The 16649-nt window shown below is 42.1% G+C and overlaps 1 protein-coding gene across 1 annotated transcript in view; it reads right to left on the bottom strand.

Moving 5' to 3' along the window:
* Positions 1-6: 6 nt before the first annotated feature.
* Positions 7-16649, bottom strand: part of CUX1 (cut like homeobox 1) — a 198428-nt gene continuing 181785 nt past the window's right edge. The window contains exons 23-25 of the mRNA XM_085314717.1: positions 13948-14136; positions 8895-9159; positions 7-3425 (exon numbers count right to left, since the gene is read on the bottom strand). Of these exons, the coding sequence (XP_085170843.1) occupies positions 2708-3425; positions 8895-9159; positions 13948-14136 (1172 nt within the window). The 3' untranslated portion in view covers positions 7-2707. The remainder of the gene's footprint in view (positions 3426-8894; positions 9160-13947; positions 14137-16649) is intronic.

Raw genomic sequence — 16649 nt, 5'->3', positions numbered from 1 at the left:
AGAAGAAGAAAAAAAGAACATAAGAAAATACCTGGGTCTTCTAGCTAGAAATTCTATTTCTCAGCTGAAGACACATCTTGCTATGACTTGTATTAAGGTACGCGTACTTTGACGGGATGTGCATTTATAGGTGGAACTGTGCTTTCTAAGTCAAACCGGAACACTGTATGGATGCAGGGAGGTAACACCTGGATTCACCGCGTTATTTTCCTTGCTMACCATTCTGCCAGACTAACTCTATCCCAGAGAAGAAGAAGCCGTAACTGCCTYCAGTAAGTGCTCTCATCTGCCGGGGTTTGTTATGAGAAATGGTCTCCTCAGCTCGTCACAGAAAGGGGCAGTTGCTCTCTCTGTTTCTCAATTTTAGTTTTGCATCACAAGTCCCCAATTACCCAAGGAGGTATCCTGAAACAACTAACAGTAAATATAGGAAATAAATCCCTGCCTTTCAGCCTCCTAGAGCCTTCTTTTCTTAATCGTGAAAAGGATTGGTTTTAGTGTACTGATTCTTAATTTGTGAAAACTTGCGCTAAGTGCTGCTGTTGCATGTTAAGAGACTGTAAATGAAATACATAAGTTCTAAAACATCATGCAAGAAATGTGGTTTCACATCTTACAGTCAAAAATCCTACTGATGAATTAATACAAGCACACTGAGGTGTAATATTGGGAACATACTTTTAAAGTCGGAACTCCTCTCCCCAACCCTCCCTCCCCCAAAATCAGAAAAGTAATATTAATTAAACTTAAGAAGTAATGAATGCACCATTAAAGTGTCATCAAAAAGATGCTGACCTAAGACAAAAGTTCAATGATACACAATACGGTCAAAAAGTCTTCAATCAATAATATACAGTATGACAACTACATCTTGTAAATTATACCCAATACTGCCGGCAGTCTATCCCTCTAAAGAATATTTGCCCCCTTTCATCCCTTCCTAACAATCAGATAATAAAATACAGCACCTATAAATAAGCAAAAAAAAATTATATATATATATATTTTTATATATATATATATTCCGAAATCATCTATTGTTAGTTTTAAAGATATGGCAATAAAGGAGTCTAAATTAGCAAACTTGTAGAAGCCATAACTGATAAAACAGCTTATTGAAAAAAGGTGGCAGTAATGCACTCTATGTGTGCACAAGTACGTAAGAAAATACACAGACGTATAAAATTGCACGCACACACTCACGCACACACATCCTTCCACACACCTCTATGCTCACGCATATACATATAGACAACAGGAGGAGTTAGAGACAAGTTAGAATTTGATTTGTACTTTGATCAGCCCTAACCTGTGCATAAAATAATGGGAAAAGGCTGGATTTCTGCAGGGCAGAATAGTCTAGACTGGGACTCGAGAGCGCAAATGTTTTGGTTTGGAGGTTGGGCTAYGTACGCCTCGGTAGGAGCCCATCTGGTCACCGCCATGTACTCTCTTTTCCACACAAAAATRAGCTTCCCACAACTAAAACGTATTTAAAATCAGTGCTTGTGGTGGGAAGAGAGTCAGTAAATGGCCACCAACAGCAGGAAAAATTCTCTCTCTGCGGCAGCTCCAGTCCCCTCTTAGTGGTGTGYGACAGCAAACGTACACATAAACTATACTTAAATTGACTCCAGGTAAGTTCGACACTTCGGGTTACAGAACATGTCCTCAAAGTAGCAGGCTGAAATGTTACTGGCCAACATTTTTTTGAGTTACCTATTTCTTAACGAAAGGAAATTGGATACAGGGCAAACCAAGTGAAACGATCAAGTACAGGCTGTTCTAAGTTGTCTCCTAAACCTCCCAGATATGAGGTCTGATCAGCGTGCTCTGTGGTTAGAGGTTAAAAAGCAGATTACAAAATACCTAGATTCAGATTTTTTTTTTTTGTCCTGATTTGGCCTAAAATGGAGTGTATTAAACAAATTCTGGTCTGCAAAAGACCAGAATCAGTTAAAGCTATGAAACAATGTGCACTACGTGTCAATATTCTATTTCACTTACAAGAAAACACTAAGTCAGCTACCACAAATTAAGATATTTTCCTGATGTGACTTTTTTTTTGTTTTGTTAAAAAATATGTGGAGTAAATGTGTTTTTTTTTCTTTTTAATTCAAAGTTTCAAACAACAAGATTCTTTTCTTTTCTTGAAAATATGTAGGAATCCAAACTAGTGTGTTTAGAGTCGGTTGACTGTGCAATCTCTTAGTGGCAACTGAACAGCTACAAAAAACTTTTTTTTTTCTTTTTTTTTTTGAAAAATCTCCCCTTTTTTCCTGGTTTAAGAAGATAATAGTGTATTATCGCTCTGTAGCCATTAGATGGCAGATAAAAAGCCCCCTTTTAATATGTGGGTTTGATTTTTTTTTTTTTTACGTTTTTGTTTTTTTAAAGCCCACACCAAAGAGGAGGGCACAAGGCAAAGCTGTATGAGTTATTCCAGAAACTGTGGAAATCACTTAGGGCAATAATAAAAACACTTCAGGGTACAAAAAAGCTTGACTACACATTTCAGTTTTCTTCCTCGAAAACACAAACATAAATTGGGCTTAACGCTCCTTTTTTTTTTTTCTGTTTTCTATATGCACCTTGGCCTATGGCGTTTTTGCCCTGTGGCCCGCAGGGCGGTAAGTGCGCAACACAATAAAACCAGTAGAGGTCCAGTTTAACTTGCCCAGCTCTCTAGAGTTGGGTGAGTTTAATCTCAAAACTCCCACTCGACGGCCTCTTCTCGACTAGCGGCCTTCTCCAAGCGGTGGATTATGTTGTTCAAGTTTGCGGCTTTCTTTTTCCTCAAGGAGTTGTCTCGCGTGTTCTTGGAGCTCGCCGCCTCCGAGAAGCTGAACAAGCTCTGAATCGAGTTGGCTTTCTGTGAGCCTGTGGCCACCGTTGAGCTCGTACTTGGCACACTGGGAATTTTCTCCGAACTTTCTTTCGGCTTGTAGGAGCTCTCCCCTGTAAGGACTGAGGTGGAGGCAGCTGAGGTAGAGGCATCCCCTTCCGTAGCAGAGTTTGGCAGTGTCTCCAGACTCTCCCCTGAACGCTGAGATCCTGGTGGAGAGCTTTGCCGTGGCGCTTTGAGCCTGCCCTCGTCATCCGTATCCTCCAGGCTCTCCATTCCCAAGTGGAATGACTCGCTTTTCTCTGAAGACCTGGCGCCCTGCAGTGCCTCTTCCCCCGCCTCGAAAGCCGACTCTGCTGGCCCTCCCTGAGACTTTGTGGTTGCATTGCTGTACTCATCCGCCTCCGGGCCGCCCGCCTTCCCTTCGGGTGGGCCTTCGGCGTCCACGCCGTCACAGCTGTCCCCCTCCGAGCTGTGCGCCGCCCTGTTGCTTCTAGCCGAAGGAGAGTCGCTCGCCCCAGCCTGGCTCTGGCTTCCCGCTTGGATTTCTTCGATGAACAGCTCTCGACGGATGCGAGATCTAGGAGACACAGGAAAGGAAGGGTAAGTTGGCCACTCGGAGCCTCACCGATATACAATACAGGCTTGCACGATGGGGCACCAACRAGGAAAATTAAAAAGCACCTTTTCAGACTAAGCCCGTTTTCCTTGGGACAGAGGGGCCAAACTGGGCTGGCAGAAGCGTTYGCATACCCAGATTCAAAGGGCTGGCTCAAAAGGCATTTGAGAGAACGTAAAGCACCGTCCAGATGCCCTTAATCTCATTTTCCCCAGCCATGCACACATGCTTTTAAGCTTCTTGGTCTGGAAAGGACCCAGTCTGCAAAATCTAGCTCCACACAGGAACTCTTCCACAGCGCAGTACTGAGGAAGGTGGGTTGTGTCTGGCATTTTGAGCTGAATACCATGTTTAATAGCATGTGCAGATATTCACTATACAGCAATACTTAATTCCGAGATTGATCAATCTGAATTCAAGCTGTACTTTGCAAATTTATTGTCTGCCTGACTTCCAACGATTGTTCATTCTAATAACCACTGCTGACATTCGGCAATATAGCAAATATATAACCTTTACCCACATAACTACTAAAATAGGTGGAAAACAAGGCGAAATCATTTTTCCTTCTTTACACTTTTAAAWTTAAGTAACATGCATACTTCTATGCCAAATGTCAGCTGTCCTGGACATGGTTTAAGGGACACAGATGAAAGACTCTGCTGTCTCCCATTCTCACTGAACCTGTGACATCAGGAACATCGAACTTTAGAATATACTGTATCACTGAAGGTATGATTTAAAAATGTAAATACATTTTTAGTAGGTCCAGAGGAAGACAGTTTGCAAATACAACAGAATTCAGATTCCTGCTAAAAGGGAGCCATGGTTTGTCTAAACAAAAAACATACAAGGAARAAGTCTGGGAAAGAAACCACTAAGAAGAAACCACGATGAGAACAAAGTCTGTCATTCTGAATYCGCTCTAGGGAAGCGCAGCCCTTTGACAGCTTGTCAGTCCACGAGCTAGTCTGACTTCTGCCTTATTTTCTTATTTAAAAAAATTGATTTCAGAACATTAATAGTGACATGGCAAGCAGTGCATTGCAAGGGAATTAAGGCTCTTCACGTGTGGTTAAAATTGCCCTGTGTTCCACCTTGTGCTTCCTATTACACAAAGCGTGTAATAATTCCCAAACAACATATTGCTTATGTCATTTAACTTGTGTCTTTCCTCCTCATTCTTCCTCTGTTTAGCAGAGTTTCCATGGTCCTTACAAGCATAATTGAACAGTTCTTGAAAAAAGACTTAGGGTCTAGGTCAACTATTTCTCTCTACTGCTCTGTCCATTTATGACCACTGCACAGATCTTAATCTGCAACTAAGGTGAAGTATCAATAACCTGTAGTCAGGAAAGACATTACAGACACAGGAGCGGTTTAGCAAAAGTATCTTTGAGAATGAAGAAAACATTATTTGTTTTATCAAGAGAGAACTGTTTACTGTCTTCCAAATTACAAATGAAACACTGCCCCAACATCAATGTCTGTAAGGCATTTTCATTTTCACCTAGACTTGTTGCAAAAGCCAGCACATGAAGGAAAATATCAACCTAAGAAGAATACCATCAGAATACTGTATTTGGAGCTAATGGTATTATTGACTTACTTCAAATGGAGTATTTCAGCAGTAACTGCTGATTCTGCACTTTTGAAGGATTTCAGGGGGTCTGTGATTTTCCCTGGGAGAATATTCATCTAACAGAAGACCACAGGTGCTAACAATAATTTTCTATTAATATTAAGAGCAGGCATACTGCAACATCGATTATTGGGCTCTATTTACGCCTGTAATCTCCCTGCATGGACATTGATCCAGAACATGCTGCTTTGGTAAGATTCCCCAAGTCAGCAGAGGAAACAGGTAAGAGCTTCATGCCTGAATAGCTTTTAAAACACTACAATTCCAGCTCATCGAGTATCTGACCAGAGCTCTACAGAAAACAGGTTTGATGCCTCTGGAAATCCCTGGACTTCGCACTGAACATGTTGCTCCTTGAATCTAATTTGTCTCCCGATTAACGTAGTAACTAAATTCCCAGACCAAAGAAGACCTGGCGACAGTGCTTAGGGAATTCTAGGGAGTGCATTTCTCGGTGGAAGGTGTTGACCACTACATCAACACGACCTGAAGGCATTCATCAGTGCAACTCAAAATATCAGAGATCCCTGGGGGTGTATTTGTTTGAGTTCACTGTACAAGCCTTTACACAACTCCAGCAACACATCCAAACAAGCAGAACACTACAGTTCACTGAGAAATAAACCCAGACTAAAAGCAATGAAATTTAGGTTACAAGAGGACTGGATTATAATTCAAGAAAGCTGRGTTTAATTCCCAGTGCTACTACAGTGATATCTCTGTAACCTCACTAAATCTCTGTGCCAGAGTTTCTATGTCTGATGTGGGATAACAATCCCTTTCTCCTACTCTTTTGCACAGACAATGGAGCCTCAAACTCTGATGGAGCCTGTGAGTGCTTCACTAATGCAAAGAAGTATAATTTAATGTATATTCTTATGTTCCCAGAACTCTGCAATCAGTGTAGATGCAAAGTGAAAGACTGGGATGAGTTTGCAGACACTGCAAAATCCTTGATGCCTATTTATATTCTGAAGTGAATTATTTCTTCTCCAGCTGAGGATTTAAGTTTCTTTTGCTGTGGTGAATAAATGCTAATGCACACTTCCCATACAGTGGATAAAAAGGTGGCTTCTAATGTAGCAACCACCTCTGGAAAGTGAGCTTTATGCTGAATCCCAAAGGAAAAGCATCACTGCAACAGAATTCCAAAGAGACAATATCCAAAGGGASAGCACAATTTTGGGGGCTGAGAAGAGGGATGAATGAAAAGGAAGTATCTTGATATGTAGAGGCTCTGTATTAAGAAAGCAGATAGCACGGTAGCAAACTACTACATTCTTGAAATAAAGACCACAAGAGATTTTCTCTTGAAACTAGGCTCTTTCTAAGAAATAACCTCTCTCTGATGTTTTAAGATTGCCTATATGTAGGAAGACAAACTTTTCCAAACCTGTACCCTGTCTCATGTGAAGTTACTTTGAAGAAAAAGTCATACTGAAGAACAACTAGCTCTGAGATGGGGAACTGCTCCTGCATGAAGACTCTTCAGCTTTGAAGAGAAACAGCTGAGGGAGAATATAATAGAAATACAGTTGAGAAGAAGAACAGGGGAAAGACTATTCATGTCTTATAATACATGAACTGAAGAACACTCAGTGAAATTATCAGCCAGTGGGTTCAAAACAGCAAAGGAAAGCACTTTTTGACAAAACACACAACTGAGCTGGGGATCTCCTTGTCACAGGATGTTGTGGAGGTCAAAAAATATAAACAAATTCAACAAGCACTTAGAAATATTGAAGGAAGGAAAGTCCATCATGGATTTCTGAACACAACACAGATACAACATCTGGCTCAGAAAAGCCCTAAGACAAAGACATTTGGAAACTAAAAAGACATACTGACAAAAGCATCACCAAATGCACTAAAGCAACACAGAGCAGACCTTTCTTTGGCACCTGCCTTGGATCACCATCAAAGATGGTGCACTGGGCTACGRGGACAATGGGTGAGACTCTGTTCCCCTAATAGTAAGTGAACCTTGCATCCCTTTAGCGATGTCCTGCTAAGGATTTAAGAGTATTTCACGCATGAAAACTACGAAAATACATGCACTGCAGAAAACAGTCATATGGTTTGATTTTTCAGTGGTGGTAACCACTCAGAGCCACCCGGGCTCCAGCAAACTGGGAGCAGTTCTTGGAGATCCTGCAGACTCAGCAGCACATCTGGGAGCAGGCCCAGATCACTTAGCACTATCAGGCCTGTGCTGCCCACCAGCTTATAGTACCTTGTTTATAAATTTTTTATTTTGTATACAACTGTCAGCAGCTAGTCTACATTAATGTATAGCTTGGTGTGGCTCAACACACTGATCAATCATGACTTGTCACGCTTTCTCACAGCATGCCTAAACAGGGGATCTCATGGTAATAGGAAGATGACACATGCCACCAGTGCTCCTTCCTTCGTCAGTGTAAGTGAGAACAGCACATTTTGCTGTCAGGCTGAAGGGAACGTATTTTCATAGGCATTCCTCCAACTTGTGTATAAATGCCTAGAAGTGGGAATTGCAAGAGGCCTGTATTTGGAGAAATCTGAACAGTTAAAAAGACTGCTTCAGTAGCAAACTTAAATCAGTGAAAACCAGTGTAAATGTGTTGCATTGGTTATAATTTAAAAGTTTTCCACTGTTTAATGTATTATTCTGCTACTGTACGTAGTATTTCTGAGATAGCTCCTTAGACTGTGCCTCCTTTCCTTCAGTAACTTTCCTGTTAAAAGCTGAGAAGGGCTAAAGTGGAAAATACCCTCTTAATGTTAGCAGTTTTCTAAAAACAAACAAGTTTAACAATCAACCGTTATGATAATTAGGAACATTACTGGCTCCAAGTGAAGGAGCAGAATGGCTTTAAATCTGGTATCTTAACTGTACCTGTCCAACACTTATTAGCACAAATTTATTGGAGAAAAGTCTGCTGAACTAATTAAGATACCCAATCCCAAGCACAGCCAAAAATATGTTTATGCAAATACTTCTAATTCTTACATGCCATTCCAGCATTGTTTATTTTTATTGGTGTCTTTATATGAAAACCTACTTCCACTGYGCAGATGTTGGGAAGTTTCCTTCTAATAAGAGAAAGAAACTAAACAGACCAAAATTCTATTTTATTTCAGTATGACCTGATGGTTTAATCATGATAATGAAATAAATCTCTATGCACATCTGACTTCAGAGTTATCAGTTCTCTGTGGCTGCGTAGAACTACTCAGAAATACAGCACATSGTTTCCTCTATTTTCAGGGCTTATTGGACCAAGAACTGGAAGAAAATCCTCCTGTTGTTCTTATGCCTAGAGAATGTATGATGGGAAGAGCGCAGTTCTGATGCCATCCAGTAAAGGACACTTCCCAGCACCTCCCACCAAGTGGTCTAGGCATAGCACATTTTACACATGCACACAGGTATATAGCTGTATATACATGTCTGCATACGCATGCAAGAAAGATCAGTCTTGGGAATTATAAATATTTAACATGACACTGGACTTTCAGATCAATTTTCAGTCTTAGGCCCACACCAAAAGCCAGACTTTCCGCTCAAAAGCGCCACTTACACCAGTACGTGAATATTTCTGTTCCTCAGGGATGACTTAAAACCAGTCTATAGCATTACTGTTAGTTAGAGCCTCCCTGCTGGTGAAACAGCTCRTTTTGTACAACCGCGCAGCATCGGCTGGAGCAGCTACAGCCTGCTGAAGCAGAGCAGCACCCTGCCAAAGCAAATAAAATAAAAGGCTTCCCGAGCGGGGCTCCCGGGAGAGCTCGGCGGGGACGCGCACCTGTAATTGTGGAACCAGTTGATCACGGTGCTGGTTTTCAAGTTGAGCTGCGTCGCGAGTTCCTCAATGGTTTTTGGCGATGGGTATGGCTTTTGCTGGTAGGCTCGTTTCAGAGCTTCCTTCTCCTCCGGCGCCAGCACGACGCGGGGCTTCTTCAGCTGGTGCTGCGGCTGCGGGCTGGCCCCCTGGCTGTAGTCTATGCCGGCCGACGAGGACTCGCAGGACTGGCTGTCGCTCACRGAGCTGTGCCGTCGCTTCATGTAGGCTGCGAGAGAAGCACAGGTACAACTGAGCACCGACGGAAAAATCGGTGAACGYGCAGTAACGGCCGCGGTGTCGGGCTGCGGGCGGCCGGTGGGCTATGCCAGGAGAGCAGAAGGGAACAGGYGCAGGCAGAGCCGAGAGGAAAGCAAGCGCAGGACGGGCACGAGAGACAGAGAAAGAGGGGAAAGGGAAGATGACAAATTGGCTGGAAACCCGTCAGTTTTCTGCATTTTTCAATGAATACGGGACGCGAGCAAGGATCAGTTAACACGACTCGTTTCAAAGTCGCTCTCTCGTGAGGAGGGCGCTTCCACACGAGCACCTGATTAGGCCAGTTACACTTCATTTCAATTTAAACGTTTCTGATTGCTAAAGACTTACAGCCCCCCTCAGAACTGAAACCGCTGCTGCGGCGGCTGAAGGGAGCCGCGGCCGCGGCCGACACACGATGGCGCTTGGAGCCCGCGCGATCCCGACGGCCACCCGAGCAACCCGGCGGGCGGCTGCTGCTTTTTCTTTGCTACAGCGCTGACAGGTTACGAAAGGAAAACAGCCCACAGCGCCTTCCTCCCCTACGCACGGCTCTTTTAAAAACACAGGCACTCTTCAGAAAGCCCTTGCTGCACTGATGCAGCTCGGCAAGGCAGACGGCAGAAGCCTGTGCCGCCACCGCCACCTCTCCTCCCCACCGGGGCCTGAATTATCCTGGCAAATCCAGCCAGGAAAGAGCCCCAGCAAATGGTCTCACTGACTTGATTGATTTCTGCTGGGCCAAGGGAGGTGGGATTTACCACACCTGGTGGTATCACGCACCAGCATGGCTAAGGAGGGGGCTGCAAGCGGCAAATACAGATGAATCTTGTCAATAAAATATTTAATGGCCTGTTAAATACCTTCTAGATATTTAAGAGTTTAGGTATTTAAGAGCTGCAATTTGATAACCTCGCCTATTATGTTCCAGATTACACCCGGCTGACATCAATCAAGCAGGCACTAAATCTCCAGCAGCCAGGAGCTCCGRTCGGAGCCAGAGCGCAATGTGGAGCACGTCACAAGGGCCAGCCACCGAAGCCTGCACAAAACAAATTTCTCTCTCCCCGCAGCTCCGCCTTTAGGCTGAGGGTGCATAAAGAATAAAAATTCAATGCAATTAAATTAACTAAAATGTTGAAAACCCTTCTCACACAAGCCAACTTCCCCTGGCAGAGTCCCTGCAGGAGTGTCTAGGTCTGCTGTCTCCAGCGGGTTTCATCATCTCCGTCGAGGGGAGAGGATGCTGTGTCATACTATCTTTGAAGKGAATTTTGAACACACTGTGTAACCTTCGGGGTTATCTGCATGGCCCTCATTTTGTTTTTCTTGAATATGACAGATTACCTGCGGATTGCCTACTGTGTAAGATCACTGATACGGAACAGAATGCAAGTTGCTCATGATCCATCACTTTGCCATGATACAGTCCTACACACGTTTGAAATAACTAGAAAAAGGGAAGTTGTTCTATATTTTTTCTAATAAGTTCTATTAAAAAGCCATCTATTTAAGTTGTTCCACAAGATGTAGAATTGCAAAGTGATTACTGGTAAACACACTATTTCAAGGTGACCTTTTGGCCCTGTTTTTGCAGCATTCAAGGAACTGTTAGAGCCTTCAACCACAGAAGTAATCGCTGTAGCAATATAATCTTAAATTTATATGAGGTCTTTAATCTCAAAGACTCCRAGGTGTTATTTCAAACTTGCACTGACATTCCAACTCCAAGGTGTTATTTCAAACTTGCACTGACGTTCCAATACAGTACTCGTCTCCTTTGATAACGCAACCACCAGGCCTGAGAGATGGCATCTTATCACTTCAGCAACGCACAGCAATTCAGAAGAGGACATGAGACAAAACAGAACATCGCATGGAAGATGGAGAAGGTGTTTAGGCTATCTTGAACTGGGATTTCTGGAATTTGCTCAGGCGGCTGGGTTAATACCAAACACCCATGCATGGGGATGCCCAGAACCTCTGCTTTCTCTGTCCTCCAAAGGATGGTATTTGTGGCAGCACAGAGCTCCCATCCTTAGACTCACACAAGCAGCTCAGGTGAAGCACCAACAACAGAGCACGGAGCCCTGCCCTATGTGATAGCTTGCAAAAAATCTCATGCCTGAGACCTCCCTCGGCTTTTGTAACCTCACACTGGGTCTGCAAAAGGTTCAACGCCTTCTTTGGGTCTCTCACATGTAAGTGGAACAAACTGAATAAATGTAAATGYCTCCCTAACCTAGAAATATAGATTTCCCACTGTTATTCCACAATCAATTCTTTTTCTGGATGATAATATATTATAGGAACAAAATTCCACTGGGCAAAAGGCACAATTCTGGCACTTGTCAATGTGCTAAGCTAGTGCCTACGCTTTATGCCTTAATGGCATTTTCCAGAAACTTTGGATGACGTTCATCAAAGCATTTCCTTTTTAATTCTGATTTTAAACATGTGTTGAATGTAGACAACATAAGGAGATCATTCAGCACATTTTCAGTGATTGGTCTCCATGTCCCAGAGGACCTAAGAAAAAATCCAAATGTAATCTGGAGAAAGGTCTGGATCTGAGATCAACTTGTCAAAGCCAGCTCTATCCCCCGAGTTTTACTACTTTCCATTTCTTGTTGCTGCAGACCCAGCATCACCACATCCCTCTGGAAAGACTCCCCAGCATGTGTTTAGCTACAGATGATGCAGATGCAATTGCAGAACTAGCGGCTGCCCACCGAGGTAAAACAGAGCCCCTTTTAATATAATTTTTGTCTTATGCAGTATTGAACAAGATTATTAAAAAGTGAAATAATGGGGAAATAAAGGGAATTAAATTTTCTCCTGACAGCAGGCTTCAGTACTGTTCAGTGAGGAGTGTGATGTTCCCAGCAGCACACGCAGTGGGAGGTTKTAAGAAATAGGAATGAAGACTTTCAAGGGAGGAAAGGTGGGGCAAAATGTCCTAGCCTAGTGACTAAAAACCTCCATCTTCTTTCAAAGAGGTTATTTAACATATATTGCAAATTTTCAGAACCCTTTAAAATGGACATTTATAGCATAAACTTCAGACTGGAAGAAGAGCAAAAAAATATATATATGCAGCTCACCTTTATCATAATTATCAATTTATTCCCTTAATAAAATGTGGCAGAGAAGTAATTAGTAATAATGTTTCACTGGTAACAGACACAGTTGCATTGTTCTTTAACTGACATTAGCTGAAGGGAAAGTTAAATTGTTAATGTGGCTCTAGAGCAATTTAAAAGGTTAAATCATGGAATCTTTACCTACATGAAAAGATTCTGCAGAAAATACAGGGTCGAATTCACTTTAGAGTGCTCTGCTATGAGGACTGCACTTACAGTTCAGGAGCTCAGTAGAGTCTCAAATGATTTATAGCCTTATCTCTATTCAGGTACCATCTATACAGCATATGTATTGCACAGTATTTGATAAGAATCCAGTTTAGAAAATTGTTTTGAAAGGATATTGTYGGTACTATTTTAAATTATTTTTATTTTATTTTCCTATATTATGTTGGATATTCTCTTAGAGGCTATAAAAATCCAGCTAGTTGACAATTTTATTTCTGCCGTATTTCTAATATGGAAAAAAMCATCATGGCTCCCTTTGGTTTACAGTTTTAAGTGAGAAACCCAAGTGGATTTTACTCTCAGTGGAAGCTCACACAAAATTTGCAATAAGATCCTGCACTGCACTATATTGCATGCATTTACTGTAACAAGGATTTGAATTTCCTCTTGAAATTGTGTAAGACTGCTTTTCCCAGAAGCTACCTAACTACAGTTTTTAATATAATAACAAAATTCTTGATCAAATGTGTTAATGCTTTCAGGACATCAGTCAACAGCAGTGCTTTCAGCGCACACGATTAATACTGTCTGTGCTAATATCATTAAGGGATAGTTCTTGAGAGATGTATATATCATTAATTAGTTAACTGCTGATAATGACAGCCTACAAATCTCTCTGTTGTAGAATCACATGAACATACTAAAAACGGGGATCTGAATAACCTCTGTTTTTTAGGGATGAATTTTAAATATAGTAGACTATAGAGTAGAGTAGACTATATAGTAGACTATAGAGTAGACTATAGACTATAGAGTAGGCTAAAATTCTCAGGATATACTCCCTAGTAAGATACCCAGTAATAACACTCGTGACCTACCTCTTTAGGCAAGCCTCCCTCAGCACCATCACCTTTCCCCAACCCTATAATGGCTACAAATTAAACTAAGCAAGTGATTCTCAAATACTTTTTTTAATAAAGGCTGCAGTTTTCCTTCCTCCTAGTGACTGTCAGTGCTAGATAGCACGAAGTTCTCTCAGGAATTGGTGCACAGCAACTCCAGCCCAACATCTGTGACCAGCTGCAGCACTATTAACTAATAACCCAAAGCCGACTCCCAAACTCACATTTCTCATTTGGTAAGGCAAGTTATCAGCGATACACCAGGGCCTCAGTAATTAATCTATAGGAGAATCTAGCCATGATTTCCTGACAGCTGGTGAATACTCAGGGTTTGCAATTTTTTTGTTTTGTTTTGTTTTGTTTTTTGAGATGCATCTTCAGAAGCTAGTACCAAATCAGGCTATGAAAAAGCTGTCATGAAGCCCTTTTGCATAGCCTTTATAATACTGGATCAATGCTGCCTGCATGCTATTTACAGAGTATTTTAAAAGACATGGTCATTTCTGAACTATAAAAAGCACGAGTCCGCAGTCTGCTCCRAGTTACCTTTTTTCTCCATTCTTTTCATATCCATCAACTTCTCCACGTTGTTGGGATCATTGAGCCACAGCTGCATGCGGACAAAGGGTTCCCGTCCCTTCAAACTCAGCTTGTGCCAGGGCTTAGGACGAGCCAGAAGGTCTGAGACAGAGCCTTGTGTTAGCCCTAGGATTGTCTCCCCAAACAAACGCTGACCTAATAGGAAATTGAAAATCACATGTAATCATTCAGTTAAGAGACAAGATAAACAAAAAAAAAAAAGCAGAACATGACTATAAGATCATTCACCAATTATTCTTACTTCAGAATGGCTTGAAAACCCAAAAGAAATATTCAGAGGAATAAAAACTCTCCCCCCACTAAAGGTGTAAATATTAAGCTTTAGTTTAATCCTTGGGATCTGACTGTGGCAAAGAGGGGACTCAACACCTTTTGGGATCAGGACCTTACAGTGGAAACAGTGCGCAAAAAATAAAATTAATGAGATTAAAAATAAACCAAACTTTTAGTTAAGCAGGCTACTTCAGGGAGAGCAGTGAGGCTACTTGGTTCTTATGAGGGAAGATACTGTAACAGCTTCAATGCAATTGAGTAAGACAAACATCTCAACCTGTGACTCAAAACCAACACAACCCCCCATTCAGCCATAGTTCTGTTAGTGTCCTCAAAGACACACGTAAATATTTTCTGTGTTGTTCAGTTACCACTGACATTCTAATAGTGTTTTAGCAACTGCAGATAGTAACATTTTACAACAGCAACTTTTTTTTTTTTTTTTTTTTAATAACCTCTACAGTACTTCTAGTTAAGAATACTTTATCTTAGTTGTCTTTCAAAAGGCTGTAGTCTACTATGGCAGAAACTACACATGCTTTTCAATGTTATCATTTATACATGCATTAATAATTTTATATAGTTAWGATCTAACTTATTAAGGACTATGCAAAATGCCTGTGGAGTTTAAACCCAAACATGTAGCTGGTTCCCTAAAAACCTTCAATATTCCTCCTAAGCTAAACTGTTTTGATACGTAACAGCTTTTGTTGCAAGACTGAGCCTGAAGTCTTCTGAGTCATAACTGGCAATTTCTGATAGAAGTGTAGCTATCATGCATTTCAAGGTAACCCAAAGATCTTTCCCTACCTACCAAGTTTAGGCCTCAGGGTCTTGTGTCTGTTCCTCAGCTTTTTGAATGCCCTCAACTAACATGCAAGGCAGAATGCCCTTCTCGGCTTCCTACATGTGCCAGCAGCGTTAGCCAGTGGCACCGCACAGCTCTGGGGCTGGTGCAGATGTGCAGGGGCTCGTGCTGCTCCAGCTGGGCAGAGCATGCCCACACTCAAGCTCCCTCGTGAAAACACCACAGCAAATAGCTCTTCTACAGACCTTTTTCTTGGCATCTCACTTTGTGAAACTCCTCCTCTTTTTTAACTCYTTTTTTTYCCCTTTTTCCTGCCTGCATGGGTGGAGTGGAGAGAAGGGATGGTGGGATCAGTTTTAAGCTGCTGGGCTCCCCCCAGGGACGAAGGGGCCTGCTGAGATTTTGCAGGAAGCAGTTGAGATTGTGAGAGGTGGAGAGGGGAAACAAAGACGGGRTAGAAAGAGAGCCCACTAGCAATCTCTAAAATAACCCTGAGCTTGGTTCTTAGAGATGAAACACAAATCTAAATTCAGAATTTACTTAAGTTTCAAAGTAATACGTGATTTTCAACCAAATGGCTTAAATTCAGACTTTTTTTTCTTCCAAACCCTCAGTATCAGAAAAATTAGGAAAAATAATTTGTAATTCATGGCCAATTTTGGATCATCAATATTCCAAAGTTAACCTGCTCCCTGTTTCTCTTTGTAAATCTGAATATGCTATTTAAAAAGAGCAGCAAGGCCTTACCCATTTATCTTTAAAAGGGCCAACTAGTTGCAAGTATGCACACTATGACAGCTCTCTTACACACCTCTTTTCTTTTGCCTTTGTGAACAACTTGTCATCAACATTTCCCACCACTTCGAAACCCCCGGGTGCTGAGGCTGCGAAGGGAGAAGCGTATCTCTCAGTGGCCATGAGAGCTCCCAGGGCCGCTGTGCTGTGCCCTGAGGGCCRCCGCAATCGCCCGTGTGGCTCCGTGGTAAACTGGAGCAGGGAATTGATCTAAGTCACACTAATCTATCAAAAATATGGTGGTCCCTTTTCACTCAGACCAACTCCCTGCTCTGTTTTACCACGTGAACACACGAACAGGAATATCAGCATGAATTCGCAATTCTAGGTCAGAAATAACTGGCCCAGGGCAGGTACTAGCAACGCTGCCGAAGGAAAAGAACTTCAAACTACAGCCTCAAATTTTTAAATCCAGAAGTGGAAGGGGGTAGCATCATGTTCTGTAGATACTATGGGCAAAGCTAAAGATGTTTGTGCTATTTATTCTATTCCAGGATACAGCAGGACGGGTTCAAACACCTGAAAGACTCCCAAGCTGACCGGGAATGTATTAGAAGCCATTCTCAGGAGAGAGTGGGTGTATCACRCTCCATCTTCACCAGAAAGCTATTAGCTTGAATAATTTTAGGATCAGTTTTCATAAAGCTCCTTTTAATTCCTCTATTTTTTGCCTAATATCCTTTGTGCATGTTCCCACTGATGCAGCTCCTGAAGGACCAAACTTTCTGTAAATTATGCTAGCTTCCTGGCTAGTCCTGGCCCATCCTGCAAA

This window comes from Rhea americana, unplaced genomic scaffold (genome assembly GCF_003343005.1).
Source record: "Rhea americana isolate MKP2758 unplaced genomic scaffold, rheAme1 scaffold_111, whole genome shotgun sequence".
In the NCBI taxonomy this organism is placed as follows: Eukaryota; Metazoa; Chordata; class Aves; order Rheiformes; family Rheidae; genus Rhea; species Rhea americana.
The sequence above is the reverse complement of the archived record's forward strand: the minus strand, read 5'-3'. Positions and strand labels throughout refer to the sequence as shown.